This window comes from Macaca fascicularis, chromosome 18, assembly GCF_037993035.2.
Source record: "Macaca fascicularis isolate 582-1 chromosome 18, T2T-MFA8v1.1".
In the NCBI taxonomy this organism is placed as follows: domain Eukaryota; kingdom Metazoa; phylum Chordata; class Mammalia; order Primates; family Cercopithecidae; genus Macaca; species Macaca fascicularis.
The window spans coordinates 43114763-43127823 of record NC_088392.1 but is presented as its reverse complement, the minus strand read 5'-3'; the positions used below and the strand labels follow the sequence as shown (position 1 = coordinate 43127823).

The 13061-nt window shown below is 46.7% G+C and overlaps 1 protein-coding gene across 10 annotated transcripts in view; it reads right to left on the bottom strand.

Moving 5' to 3' along the window:
- ST8SIA5 (ST8 alpha-N-acetyl-neuraminide alpha-2,8-sialyltransferase 5) overlaps nt 1–13061 on the bottom strand; it is a 95291-nt gene that overhangs the window by 18262 nt on the left and 63968 nt on the right. For 4 of the 10 annotated variants that reach the window (XM_005586777.5, XM_065533884.2, XM_065533885.2 and 1 more), the window contains 2 exons: nt 12836–12928; nt 867–953 (listed from right to left, as the gene is read on the bottom strand). In XM_005586777.5, the coding sequence (XP_005586834.1) occupies nt 867–953; nt 12836–12928 (180 nt within the window). Of the gene's footprint in view, nt 1–338; nt 954–12835; nt 12929–13061 lie in introns of all 10 variants that reach the window. The other 6 variants (XM_074022389.1, XM_074022390.1, XM_074022388.1 and 3 more) reach the window with 4 other exon arrangements.

The following is a 13061-nucleotide window of genomic DNA, read 5'->3' as shown; positions in this document are numbered from 1 at the left end:
GATTTCGTCTGGAGCTGCAGCAAATTGGAACAAACGATTTATAAAGAAAAAGCTTAGTCATCTTTGCTTTTCACAATCTCTCGTGCAGGACTCCTTCATGCTTAGAGCTCCTCAGTACATTTAAACTTGGACCTGAGTGCTGAAATCCAGCATAGACACAAATTGCCAGATCACATCAACTCCCTAAAATAAAGTCTACCTGCACTAAAATAATCCCATAAGCTCACAGAATTTTAGAGATAGAGAAGACCCTAAAGTTTACTATCCATCAAAAAGAATTTTTGGACATCTGTTATGTGCTGAGTTCCCACAGGAGAACTTTAAGATCCAGCTCTTACCTCTCTGGGAGTTTATAATCTGCTCATTTTGGTTAGACAGCATTTATAAAATAATCTGCAGCAGGGCTCAAATGTCTCGTGGAGGCTGGAAGAACTCAAGCGCTCTGAGAAGGAGAGAAGTCACTGGGCCAGAGTGGCTGCCCCAGGACAGGGGAGGTGAGGACTAGGAGGCCATAGAGAATGCATAATGCGCCTTCACACAGGCCTGCCAGAGACCACCGGCACATGCTTCCCTGCTAATAGCCTCAGTGAACCTCAGCTGTGTACTGGAGATGGCACCACCAACCTCGCAAGGCTGCTGCAAGGACTGAGGGAGAGAAGGTGGAAGACAGCACCTCGGAAAGGTGCCTGCCTCAGCCTGCATGTTGAATCAGTCCCCCACACTGCTCAGATTCCTCAGCCCAGTCAGGGCCTGCTCTAGGGAAGATGCCCACTGAGAGCTGGGCCTTGCAGGACGATGGAGACTGGAAGAGGTGGCAGTGAGGAGAACTATACAAGGAGAAGGGAGGACAGACGAATCATAGATACTTGAACTGGTTGGCCTCAGAGATGTTCATCGCCCATTTGCACATCTGGAGGCTCTTCCACCTGTCGAACAGCTCTGACTGCTTCACCCTTGGGAGTAGAGGACAGAAGAGCACATGAGCGGGGCAGGTAGGACAGAGTGCGATCATTCCCAGAAACGCTCCCTCCTGATCTCCCACAGCCGAGTCCAGTTCCAGGGCTGGCCCTTGGCATTGACCATGTTTTCTTTTCTTTTCTTTTCTTTTTTTTTTTTTTTTTTTTTTTTGAGACAGGGTCTCACTCTGTCATTCAGGCCAGAGTGCAATCATGCATTCTCAGCTCACTGCAACCTCCACCTCTGGGGTTCAAGTGATTCTCGTGCCTCAGCCTACCAAGTAGCTGGGACTACAGGTGCGCCACCACGCCTATCTAATTTTTGTACTTTCTGGTAGCAATGGGGTTTCACCATGTTGGCCTGGCTGGTTTCGAACTCCTGACCTCAAGAGATCCTCCCGCCTCAGTCTCCCAAAGTGCTGGGATTACAGGTGTGAGCCACCGTGCCCAGCTGGTATTTTCTTATTTTCTGTATTTCTGATGCTCTGGCACCTGGTGCCTTGCTAATACCTAGTCAGCAAACAACTGTCCTGCAAGCATGCCTTTCATGTGCAAACCAACCAATCAGAGCCCACACCCTCAACCACCTCCTCATTGACAGGACACCATCCCCCTCCTCCCAACCCCTACCCTAACCATCCCAGGGCCAGGTATCAGAAAACCAGAGGCAGTCCCTATGCCTCAGAGCCTGCCAGAATTATTCACACTAGCCAATCCTAAACCTGGCTACCCTGCCGACACTGCCTTGTCCATTCCTTCCCGCGAAAACCTCAATAGTCTCACCCACGCTTTCCCCTCACTGCTGCCTCCTGACTGGCCCTGGGGCTGCCCTGCAGGGCGTGCCTCCTGTTTCTATGGCTCTGTGAGTATAACGTCTTACTTCATGATGGTCATTTTCATATCCGCGTGTCCTACCATACCTGATTAAAACAAATCCCAGAAACACTTTGAAACCTTCTTCCTCACATGTCCACCCCCGAGGGCCTGCATAGTTCTCTTGGGAACATCTGTCTATAAAGGGAGTCAGACCCCAGTGGAACACCCATCAAACACCCACACAGTTCAGCACTCAGTAGGGCTCATGAGCAGGGTATGCCCTTCTCTTTCTCCCTTCTCAAGGGCAGATCACGGTTTCCAAATGACAGAAAAGATGAGATGAGAAACCTGAGACTGCCCCTTCTCCCTGAACAACCCTCCGCCAGGCTTTATGCTGATTGGCACTTAAACATCTCAGCATCATGACATTCTAAAGCACTCTCAGGAAAGGGAATGTCTAAACCACATAGCATTCTCCCTTTGACCGAAACCTGCAAAAAGAACTCATTTTTAACTTACACATTTACATTGACTTATTTATAATTATGCATACATATAATTGTTTCAGTGCTGTATCCCCAGCTTCTAGAGCAGTGCTTAGCAAAATATAGATACTCGATAAATATTTATTAAGTGAACGACTGAGCCAAATCAAAAATACAAATTTCCACAAACACTGAGCAACCAATATGAGATCCTCATGCACATTAACCTCAAATAGTCGCTCACCCTTCTCGTCGGTTTCTCTCCTCTTTCAGCAGTGCCTAATCTCAGAGCCGTGTCCACATTCCCAAGCCCTCTCTGCCACAGATACGCTTTAGCATCTCTGTTACCTACCCCTATCTTTAGTTACCCCTTCCCCATTTCAGTTAAGGAATTGTTCCTTGCATCCTACCCAATTCCTTCCTCCTTTAACTCACTGTTGGTTTCGCGGGTAATTCTCCTATTCTACAGAAATGTCCAGAATTCTCTAGGATCCCTGCCATTGAAGATTCCAGTGAGGCTCTGGCCTGGTGAGAATCGTGAGATCCAGAAAGATCCAGGAGGCTCCCCAAGCCAGGCCAGCACCCACTCCTTCTTAAGTAATTGATCACAAGACCCATTATACAACTGGGCGAGCCCTTCCTAATGAACTCTAGATCTTCGGCAAAGAATTATGCACCTTTTTTTTTTTTTAAGGGGATCCTATGGTCAAATACAGTTGGGGAAAGCTGAGCTAAATAAAGTTAAATGCTTTTCTTTACTGCAAGACATCTCAGATACCTTAATATGTTCTCATATATTGTGAATTTCCAAGAAAAGTATTGGATCATGGGATCCTTTTTCCATTGAGTAGTTCGAAAGATTGTAATTCCACAGTAAAACTGTGAAAAGTAGACAGATCATACACTCCTTAAAGACAGCACCATGATTTAGCTCTCTTGATCATGCACAGTCCCCACTTCAGGGCCAGGCATTCTGTAGTTGTTTGGGGTCACCTGGCTGTGGACCACTAAGAAGCTCGTTAGTCTTGGGTGCTGGTGCAGAGAGGAGCCCTTCAAAGGAAGCTGTCCTGGTTTGATCATAAATGGGAACACTCAGTCTTTAGGAGCTGAGTGTTACCAAGAAACTACTATCACTATGGCTCTTACCCTGGGGTGCAATGAAGGGCTAAAGGAAGTGCCTGTACCCTCTGATTTTGTTATAGGCAAAATCCATGTCTATCCACCCATGTGCATATCTTTGGGGAGAATCTGAAGCTTTCTTCAGGTTCCTACAGGGGTCCATTATTTAAAAAAAAAAAAAAAAAAAGAAGCAAATACCCACTTAAAAAACCCTTTTTAGGCTGGGAGCAGTGGCTCACACCTGTAATCCCAGCATTTTGGGGGGCCAAGGCAGGCAGATCACCTGAGGTCAGGAGTTTGAGACTAGCCTGGCCAACATGGTGAAACCCTGTCTCCACTAAAAATACAAAAATTAGCCGGGCATGGCGGTGCGCGCCTGTAATCCCAGCTAGTCAGGAGGCTGAGGCAGGAGAATCGCTTGAACCCAGAAGGCGGAAGTTGCAGTGAGCCGAGATTGTGCTATTGCACTCCAGCCTGGGTGACAGAGCAAGACTCCATCTCAAAAGAAAAAAAAAAAAAAAAACCCTTTTTAAAAAAGGGTTCATTTTGCAGAGGCGAGTCCCTGTGTTTAATCAGAGGTGTCTTCAAACAAGGCAAGCCTCCCCTACGGGAAGAATACATGGCTGGTGGGGCAGGGGTGATTGCAGGAAAAGTCGTGGAAAATAGTAACTAAATACATGGATTTTGGAACTAGTGGGACTTGGGCTAAGACCCAAGTCTTAGTTCCGATACCTGCTAACTATGAGGCCTCAGGCTGGTTATTTAACCTCTCTGAGCCTCAGTTTTCTCATTTATAAAATGGGTGTAATAATAGTCTCTTGCCCTCCCAGATTTGTTAAAATAATGAAATAAGATGATGTGATAAAAGACTAGGCACGGCACCTGACACACAGAAACATCCAGTAAGTATAAGTTATTATTATTGTTAAACTGAACTGCCTTGACTATGCTCACTCACAGCCCCCTATACTTTCCACTTTTGTAAAATCCATGAACTATCATGACTGCTGATCTTCCCCACTAGACAGTAAATACCATGGGGGCAGGGGATCAAGCCTGCACTCATCACTGTAACTCAAGTGCTAAGGCACATAGCAGATGCATGGTAAATATTTGTTGAGTATACCAATAAGTTAATGAATTAATTGAAACATCTGAGTTCAAATCAAGTCTCACTATTTGTTGAGTATCTCAATATGGCAGGAACTAGAAATACAGTAGCGAACAAAACAGCCCCTTGGTTCCATGGAGCTTACATACCAGTTGGGGAGGAAAATGGAAAATAAATAAATAATGCCTTGCCAAGAAGTGGCAAGCGCTGGGAAGGAAAGTGAAGCAAGGTAAATGGATGGGGAAGTGACTGTTTCAGATTGAGTGATCAGGGAAGGCTTTCCTGAGGAGGAGAACCTTGCACAGAGACCTGAAATGACACAGGAGCGAGCTGTGCAAATATCTGGGAAAAGTGTATTCCAGGCAGAGAGAAGAGTGAGTGCAAAGGCCCTGTTACAGGAACCAGCTTGGCAGCGTTCCTCCTCCCACCCTGGCTGACAGAAGGCAAACCTTCCTTCCAGCTTTCCCAAACCTCCCCTCTCAGGAGCTCACAGGGTATGAGGGAGTGGTGCCATCATACAGCAACACCCTGGCTCACCCACTGCCCCCTGCCCCTCCCCACTCTCTGCAACCCACAGGCCCCTAGAGCAGCCCCCTAAATGGCCACTGCTTCAAATGCCTTCTGGAAACACAGTCCTGGCAACACTCTAGGTGGGGTTCCAAGTTTTACTGTTACCAGTGTCTGGGCCCTACTCTCTCTGCCTCCAATGCCCTCATCACACCCTGGACCAAGGTCAGGGCCTGGACACCCAGTCTTGAATCCTGGCTCCATCCCAATCTTGCAATGTAACCTCGGGCAAGTCATTTAATTTCTCTGAGACTCAGCTGCTTTTTCTGTAAGATGGATATAACGGCTGGCTGCTGCCCTTCCAATCTCAAAGGTTGTCAGAGAGCTCAAATGGAATAATATGTGTAAAAAGATTTTACAAATTGCTTTACAAATGCAGAGATCATCTTTACTTTAAAGATGAAGGGTTGACCCTAGGCACTTCTTTCCTTTCTCCCAAGACACCACTAACATTCCAGAAGAGGAATAAAAAAAGGTACAAGCCCATAGATGACTAGAATGACAGGGAAGGGCATCTCAGTGGAAGAGAAATTTCAACAAGTGTATGGAAGTACGAGGGAGTGGCACAAGGATAGGATGACACAGCCCAAAGTACCTAGAGCCAATCTGCACATGGAAAATTCTAAGAGGTGGGTGGAGGATGGGGAGGGAGCATAGCCCTAAAAATGAGACTCAGTTGTGAGTCTGTAAGCAGAGCCATCAAGCCTACACTCCCCCTACCCCACCAAAAACCATGGTAGCCAAATGCTTAATGTCCAGCAGAGGAGGAGGAGAGATGGAATCAGACTATGAGATCCTCTGTTAAAAGAAAAAAAAAAAGTTATCATTTGCAGTTAAAAGATCTGGCTGTTCTAGCAACAAAAGGGCCAGGAGCATCGTGAACAACTTCAGACACAGAACTCCTATCAGTTTTCATTTCAAGGTTAAATATGGATAGATAGCCAAGGGTCACCTGGTCAACCTGAAGTGAGACCAAGATAATCCATCAGATAAAATGACCACAAAGACAACTATTGGAGGAACAAAACAGAACTTAAAAATATTCTACTTAGGTACAAAGAAAGAACTCTTGTGGGGGAGGGGTTCACCAGAAGAGCTGAAAGATGAAGTCAAGGGATTTTCCTAGTATGTGGAAGCAAAAAGAGGAGTGAAAAAAAGATAAAATTAAAAGATATGACCAGCCTGAGCAATGTAACAAGATCTTATCTCTACAAACAAATGTTTGAAAAACATTAGCCAGGTGTGGCTTCATGTGCCTATAGTCCCAGCTACTCAGGAGGCTGAGGCAGGAGGATTGCTTGAGGCCAGGTGTTCAAAGCTGCAGTGAGCTATGATCACACCACTGCACTCCAGCCTGGTTGACAGAGCAAGACCTTATCTCAACAACAATAAAAAGATATGAGTACTAGAGATACAGTCCAGAAGTATAGGATTCTTAGATTGTAGAGAAAAATAGAGAAGAAGGAATATAAAAAGATTTGAGAGAAAGTTGAAGAGTCTGGACACAAACTCCAAATGAAAAGGTTCCACATTTCAGAACTGTAAAGATTCCAGAGCAAAAAAACCAGATACTTCCGAAGAAACAACCATTCTCATGCTTCTCATGTATCCCTGGATACTAAAAGATGGTAGTGAAGGTCTTCAACATCCTAAGGGAAAATGATTTTCACCTAAAATACCAACCCACCAGACCAGCAATCAAACCAACAATCCCACAACTCAACACACCAACAATCAAACCAACAATCCCACAACATACCACACCAACAATCAAAACAATAATCCAATAACTCATCACACCAACAATCAAAACAACAACCCAACAATAAACAACACAAATCAAACCAACAACCCAACAACCCACCACATCAACAATCAAAACAACCCAACAATCCACCACACCAACAATTAAAACAATAATCCAATAACTCATCACACCAACAATCAAAACAACCCAACAACCCACCACACCAACAATCCAAACAACAACCCAACAATACATAACACCAATCAAACCAACAACCCAACAATCCACCGCACCAACAACCCAAAACCCACTACAACTATGATCAAAACAACAACAATCCCACAACCCACCACACCAACAATTAAACCAATGATCCAACAACCCACCACACCAACAAGCCAAACAACCCAACAACCCAACACACCAAAAATCAAACCAACAACTCAACAACCCACCACACCAACAATCCAAACAACCTAACAACCCAACACACCAACAATCAGGTAAAAGGGAAGAATCCAGTCATTCAGACACAAAAGAACTCAAAACCTTACCTCCCACCTGTCACTTCTTGGTATTTACTTGAGAATGGGTGGAAGTAAAAGGAAGAAGTAAACACAAAAGAAGCTATAGGTTCTAAGCAAAGGTGAATCCAACCTCAGAAGGCAAAGAAAGGAAGCCCCAAAACAGCAGCCACATGACCCAGCAAGAGGGTCATGAAAGTTGATGGAGGCCTGGTGGCTCCCCGGCCTTCAGTGAACAATATCTACATCATCCCAGTAATGGAAAACACTATTTGCTATTCTTCAAATTTTAGAGTCAACCTCTAGAAAAAGCCTCAAAAAGGGCTTGGTATGGTTACAAATAGAAGACAAATGTTATCGGCTTTGTCATTTTAAAAGTCAACCCATGGATGAGTGAAGCCATAGGCTGGAGGGGGAACTGTAGAGTAGGAATAATTTAAATATCCTTATCTTACACAGTGCAGGATCAAGAAATACTGTTGATATTTGGTAGAACAAGAAATTGATTACTTAGATAATCTACAGACAGACTAAAAATAGTAATACCCTTCAACTGGGGAAATGTGGGAGGGAGCTGGGCACTAATCGTAATGAAATGAGAGTGATTCTTTCTTTAGTCTTCTTTCTCCCTCTTTTCTTCCATGGCCTCCTGTTTGCACCCGGGTTTCACCCACTCCCTCTGTCCACTCATTCATTTAACATGTGAGTACTGAGCTGGCATAGGGCCAGACTCAGAGATGCCTAAGCCTGGGTCCTGGCCCTCCAGGAACCTCTGCCTGGCAGAGGACACAGACTTGTGAACACTGCAGTGGCACAAAAGGGACTCCCAGTCCAGAGAGTGGGCATTTGCCCAGCTGGCCTTTGCTCCCAGCTTCTTCCTTGGTCTCAGTACTGGGCTCAGCACAGAGCTCCCAGTGGCAGAAAAATGGGGAAGGGTGATAGGAGACGCTGGCCTGGGGAATTATCCTGCAAGACCCCCATCTGGGTGTGAGCACAGGCAGCAACTGAAGATTCTTATTTTAAAATAAAGGAGCTCTAGATGACAGGTGTAAATAATTTTAGTAAGAATTAGTGACAATGCGTTTTCATAACAAATCATCATGGAGTCGTTCTTCATGTATCTGACATGGTCAGGGAGGGAAGAATTTTCCATGTGGGGATTTTCTGGCTGACTGATTTTTACCACTGATTTCAGCAATTGTGGATCAGAATCGTTCCCAGATGAATCACACACCTCCTTGTCTCCTCAAACAAAACACCAGCTGACATTCTGCGGGCCCAAAGGACAGAGCGCATGCATCAGACCCTCCATTCACAGGTGGGCTTTAACCTCTTCCCGAGGACTCAGGGTCAGACCCTCTGTGAGTCCTTCTCATGGCGCTGGACTGGAACACAGTGAAGCCCCCGGGTGCCCAGATAATGTCAGAATCACTCGGATCAGAGGCGGGCCTCTGCAACTCTCTGATTTCAGCCCTGGAGGACCTACTGACCCTCAGCCTAGACTCAGGAAAGGAGGCACACACACTCATGCCCCATGAACAGCCCAGCCTCTCCTTCCCTCTCAGATCCCCAGGGCTTGGGGCCGCAGAGGGGCAACTGCTGTAGAAGAGGCAGGGCATGCAAAGTCCAGCTCAGCCAGGAGCCCCAGCTAGGATGGCTGCTCACCCCAGGAGCCCAGCCCCTGGGGACGGAGAGAGTGCCCCGAGGCAGAGATGAGAACCAAAGCCAAATGTGGAGAGGCCCAAACACCACCAATGGGAGTCCATAACAGGGACAAGGGATGGCAAGTGGAATCAACGGAAGGTGACTGTCTCTCATGTTCCTCTCTAAAGAGAGTGCAGTCGGACCTTGGGGACATATGAGGTTGTCCATTACACTGAACAGTGTTTGTGTTTTGAGCTCAAAACAATGGCCCTGGGTAATTTCTAATCTAGCCCTAAATGGAAGCTGTGACAGGGGCTGTTGTGGGCTGAACTGTGTCTCCCCAAAATTCATATGCTGAGGTCCTAACCGCCAGGACCATAGAATGAAACCGTATTTGGAGATAGGGCCTTTTTTTGTTTGTTTATTTTTGAGATGGAGTCTTGCTCTGTCACCTAGGCTGGAGTGCAATGGCACAATCTCGGCTCACTGCAACCTCCACTTCCTGGGTTCAAGCAATTCTCCTGCCTCAGCCTCCCGAGTAGCTGGGATTACAGGTGCGTACAATCATGCCCAGTTAATTTTTGTATTTTTAGTAGAGATGGGGTTTCACCATGTTGGTCAGGCTGGTCTCAAACTCCTGACCTCAGGTGATCCACCCGCCTCAGCCTCCCAAAGTGCTTGGATTACAGGCATGGGCTACTGTGGGCATAGGGCCTTTAAAGAGGTAATGAAGTTAAAATGAGGCCATTAGAGTGAGCCCTGATCCAATATGACCGATGCCCTTACAAAGAGAGATTAGGGCATAGGCAAGACTCAGACCAGGGGCAACCATATAGGGACGCAGCGAGAAGAAGGCCATTGGCAAGCCAAGGAGAGAGGCCTCAGAAGAAGCCAACCCTGCAGTATCTTCATTTCAGACCCCTGGCCTCCAGAATTGTGGAAGAATTAAGTTTTGTGTACCTTGTTACAGCAAACTGATATAGGACCTAACACCAGCATACAGAAAATACACACGTAGAGGGATGGGAAGTTCCCCAGAAGGATGACCCATTCACAGGATTTCTTAAATCTTCCTGTCCAGACCTTGAAGTAACCATGAAGAAACTATACATTTTATAATTTAAAGAAATTAGTCAGCTGGGCGTGGTGGCTCACACCTGTAATCCCAACACTTTGGGAGGCCAAGGCGGGTGGATCATGAGGTCAGGAGTTCAAGACCAGCCTGACCAAGATGGTGAAACCCCGAATTTACTAAAAATATAAAAATTAGCCTGGCACGGTGGCAGGCACCTGTAATCCCAGCTACTCGGGAGGCTGAGGCAGGAGAATTGCTTGAACCCGGGCGACAGAGGTTGCAGTGAGCCAAGATTGCGCCACTGCATTCCAGCCTGGGTGACAGAGTGAGACTCTGTCTCAAAAAAAAAAAAAAAAAGAAAAAAAGAAAAGAAAAGAAATGAGTCATTTATTCTCTGAAATCTTGAAGGTGTGCTCTCAACCACAGTGCTCTGGATTTGCACAGTAAAACACGGAAGGGTCTGAAAGCTTTGAATTCTGAGAAGACAGACTCTCTGCTACCGGCTTCTGAACTTGGCTCCGACAGCCATTTTTGCCACTAAATCAAAACTCCTTGGAGGCATGTTTAAAATACCAACCAGCTCACATGCCCCAGGCCCTGCTTAAAACCTTTCCTGTGGCTCTCAAGGCCCTTGGATAAAGGTAAAACCCAAACCTGGGTCTGTACCATGAAGCTCCATATGGTCTGGCCCTACCTGACCCTCTAGCAATGCAGCTTCTGTGTCTTCCCCTCACGCCGGCATTCGAGCTGCCTCATCCTTCAGAGTCCAGGACACAGCCAGCTCCTTCCTGGCACAGGGCCTTTGTACAAACTGTTCCCTCCACCTGGAGCCCTCTTGGCCTAGTTAGCTCCTGTCACCCTTCAGACTGGAGCTCTAGTGTCCCTTCCTCAGGGAAGCGTTGCCTGACAACCTCCCCCTAGCCCCAGCCTGGGTCGGGTTCCCGGTCACTACCCTGGCTTCTTGTGGTAACTGGTTATTTAATGTCTGTCCCCCTCAGTGGCTGTGAGTTCCACAAGGGCGGGCACCACAGTGGTATGTGTTCAGCCCAGGGCTCAGTGAAACTGATGAGTGGCGTCTGTATCCCACCTTCTCTAGAGAGGGTACAGAGACCATGGGTTAGGACAGGGGCCATAAACAATGCAGCTAATCCCAGCTGGATGCTGGTCTCACCCTTGGAGCTTTCCAGGAACTGCTGAGCTATGGAGTCTGTGCATGACAGCCCAGAAAAGCTGCTGCTACTAGTTCCAAAAAGGAAAGGAAGGAAGGAAAGAGAGAGATGGGTGCTGACATTTATTGAACACCTATGATGTGTGCTACTGAGCATGCAGGCTGCTGGGCTATCTACTTTCTTTTTTATTTTATTTATTTATTTATTTATTTTGAAAAGGAGTCTCACTCTGTTGCTCAAGGTGGAGAGCAGTGACGTGATCTCGGCTCACTGCAAGCTCCGTCTCCCGGGTTCACACCATTCTCCTGCCTCAGCCTCCAGAGTAGCTGGGACAAGAGGCGCCCGCCACCACACCCGGCTAACTTTTTGTATTTTTTTAGTGGAGACGGGGTTTCACCATGTTAGCCAGGATGGTCTCGATCTCCTGACCTCGTGATCCTGGGCTATCTACTTTCACATGCCTTATTTCAGCTAGTCTATAGCAACCCTTAAAGGGTAGGTAATAGTGTCCCCATTTTCATAGGTAAGGAAAGGCTCAGAGAAGTTAAGCCATTTGCAGAAAGATTGAGATGTGCTAAGGCCCAGAGTCAGCTTTGGATCTCAGGTCGGCCCACCCCAAGACCCATGCTCTCCCCCTGATGCACACTAGCTGGAATCACGTTAGATGGGTAAAGGAACAACGGTCCCTGCCTGAGGGCCAGGGACCCCAGATGCCCTGGGGGTTATGTCAGGGGCCCGTGAGTCCATCTGAGCACCCAACATTGCCTGCCTCTGAATAAACTATATTTTTTCCACATCCAGATATAACGGTTTCCAAATAAATACAGATTCTGTCATGACTAATATAGTACCAATTCCTCTAAATGGGTTTGCTGAATTCATGGCAGTTCTGTGAAGGGCGGAAACCCAGGTGGGCACATGCATGCTAAAACGTTCAGTATGTAATGTGTTTTCCCTCCTGTGGGTTGAAGAGTCATAGGTGATGTACTGTTAAGCGGGGAGTGGGGAGCATAGCTCTTTTACCATTTATGCAAAAAAAAAAAACTTTTAAAATCTCCATACACAGATTCTTACTCATGCATTGATTCTGCAAGGATACCCAAAGCCACATCGTCACCCCTGGGGAGAACTCGGTGGCTCTTCATTGAATAACCATCTGTACCGCACAAATTTTGTATCATTTAAATAATTTAAAAATCAAAACTTTTAATAAAATTAAAATCATCAAAGGTGATAGCAAGAGGGCAACGCTTAAGCCTGCGGTGCAACGTACTGAATTTCAGGCAAGAAAGTCCTGTGCCCTCTTCAGTTTCTACACAAGAGGAGCCAGCGATGATAATCAAAGAGACCGGTAATTGAGGCGGGGACTTTAACACCGAGTCACCAGAGGTGACCTTGCAAACTTGGCCTTTTGTCATAAAACAGGCACAATCATCACTGTGTTCCAGCCCTTCAGGGCTTTCCAAATGCCAGTGGCTCTGGGGAAGGAGACCTACTTTACGCTCTATAGGAACCTACCACGTGTTTCCTGTTTCTTTCCATGCTTGCCCCCCCTCACCCACCCCTAAACCCTGCCCCACCTCCACATGCCCCCTGCACCCACCACAAATGGCCACACTCACATGGACAGCACCTTCACTTCCAATATTTCGTGCCTCAGCTCCAGGCATCTTGTGGAGTTATATTCAAAAGGCCCCTCGTAAAATTCAAAGTACCTGGGGACCAACAGAGACAGGTTAAACAGAGAAGCAGGTCAGGATGTCCAGGGCCTGCAGGAGCTCTTGTTGCAGGGTGGAGTGTCTGTCCCAGTGAAATAAATAAAGCCAACCAGCCCCATCCCAGCAGATG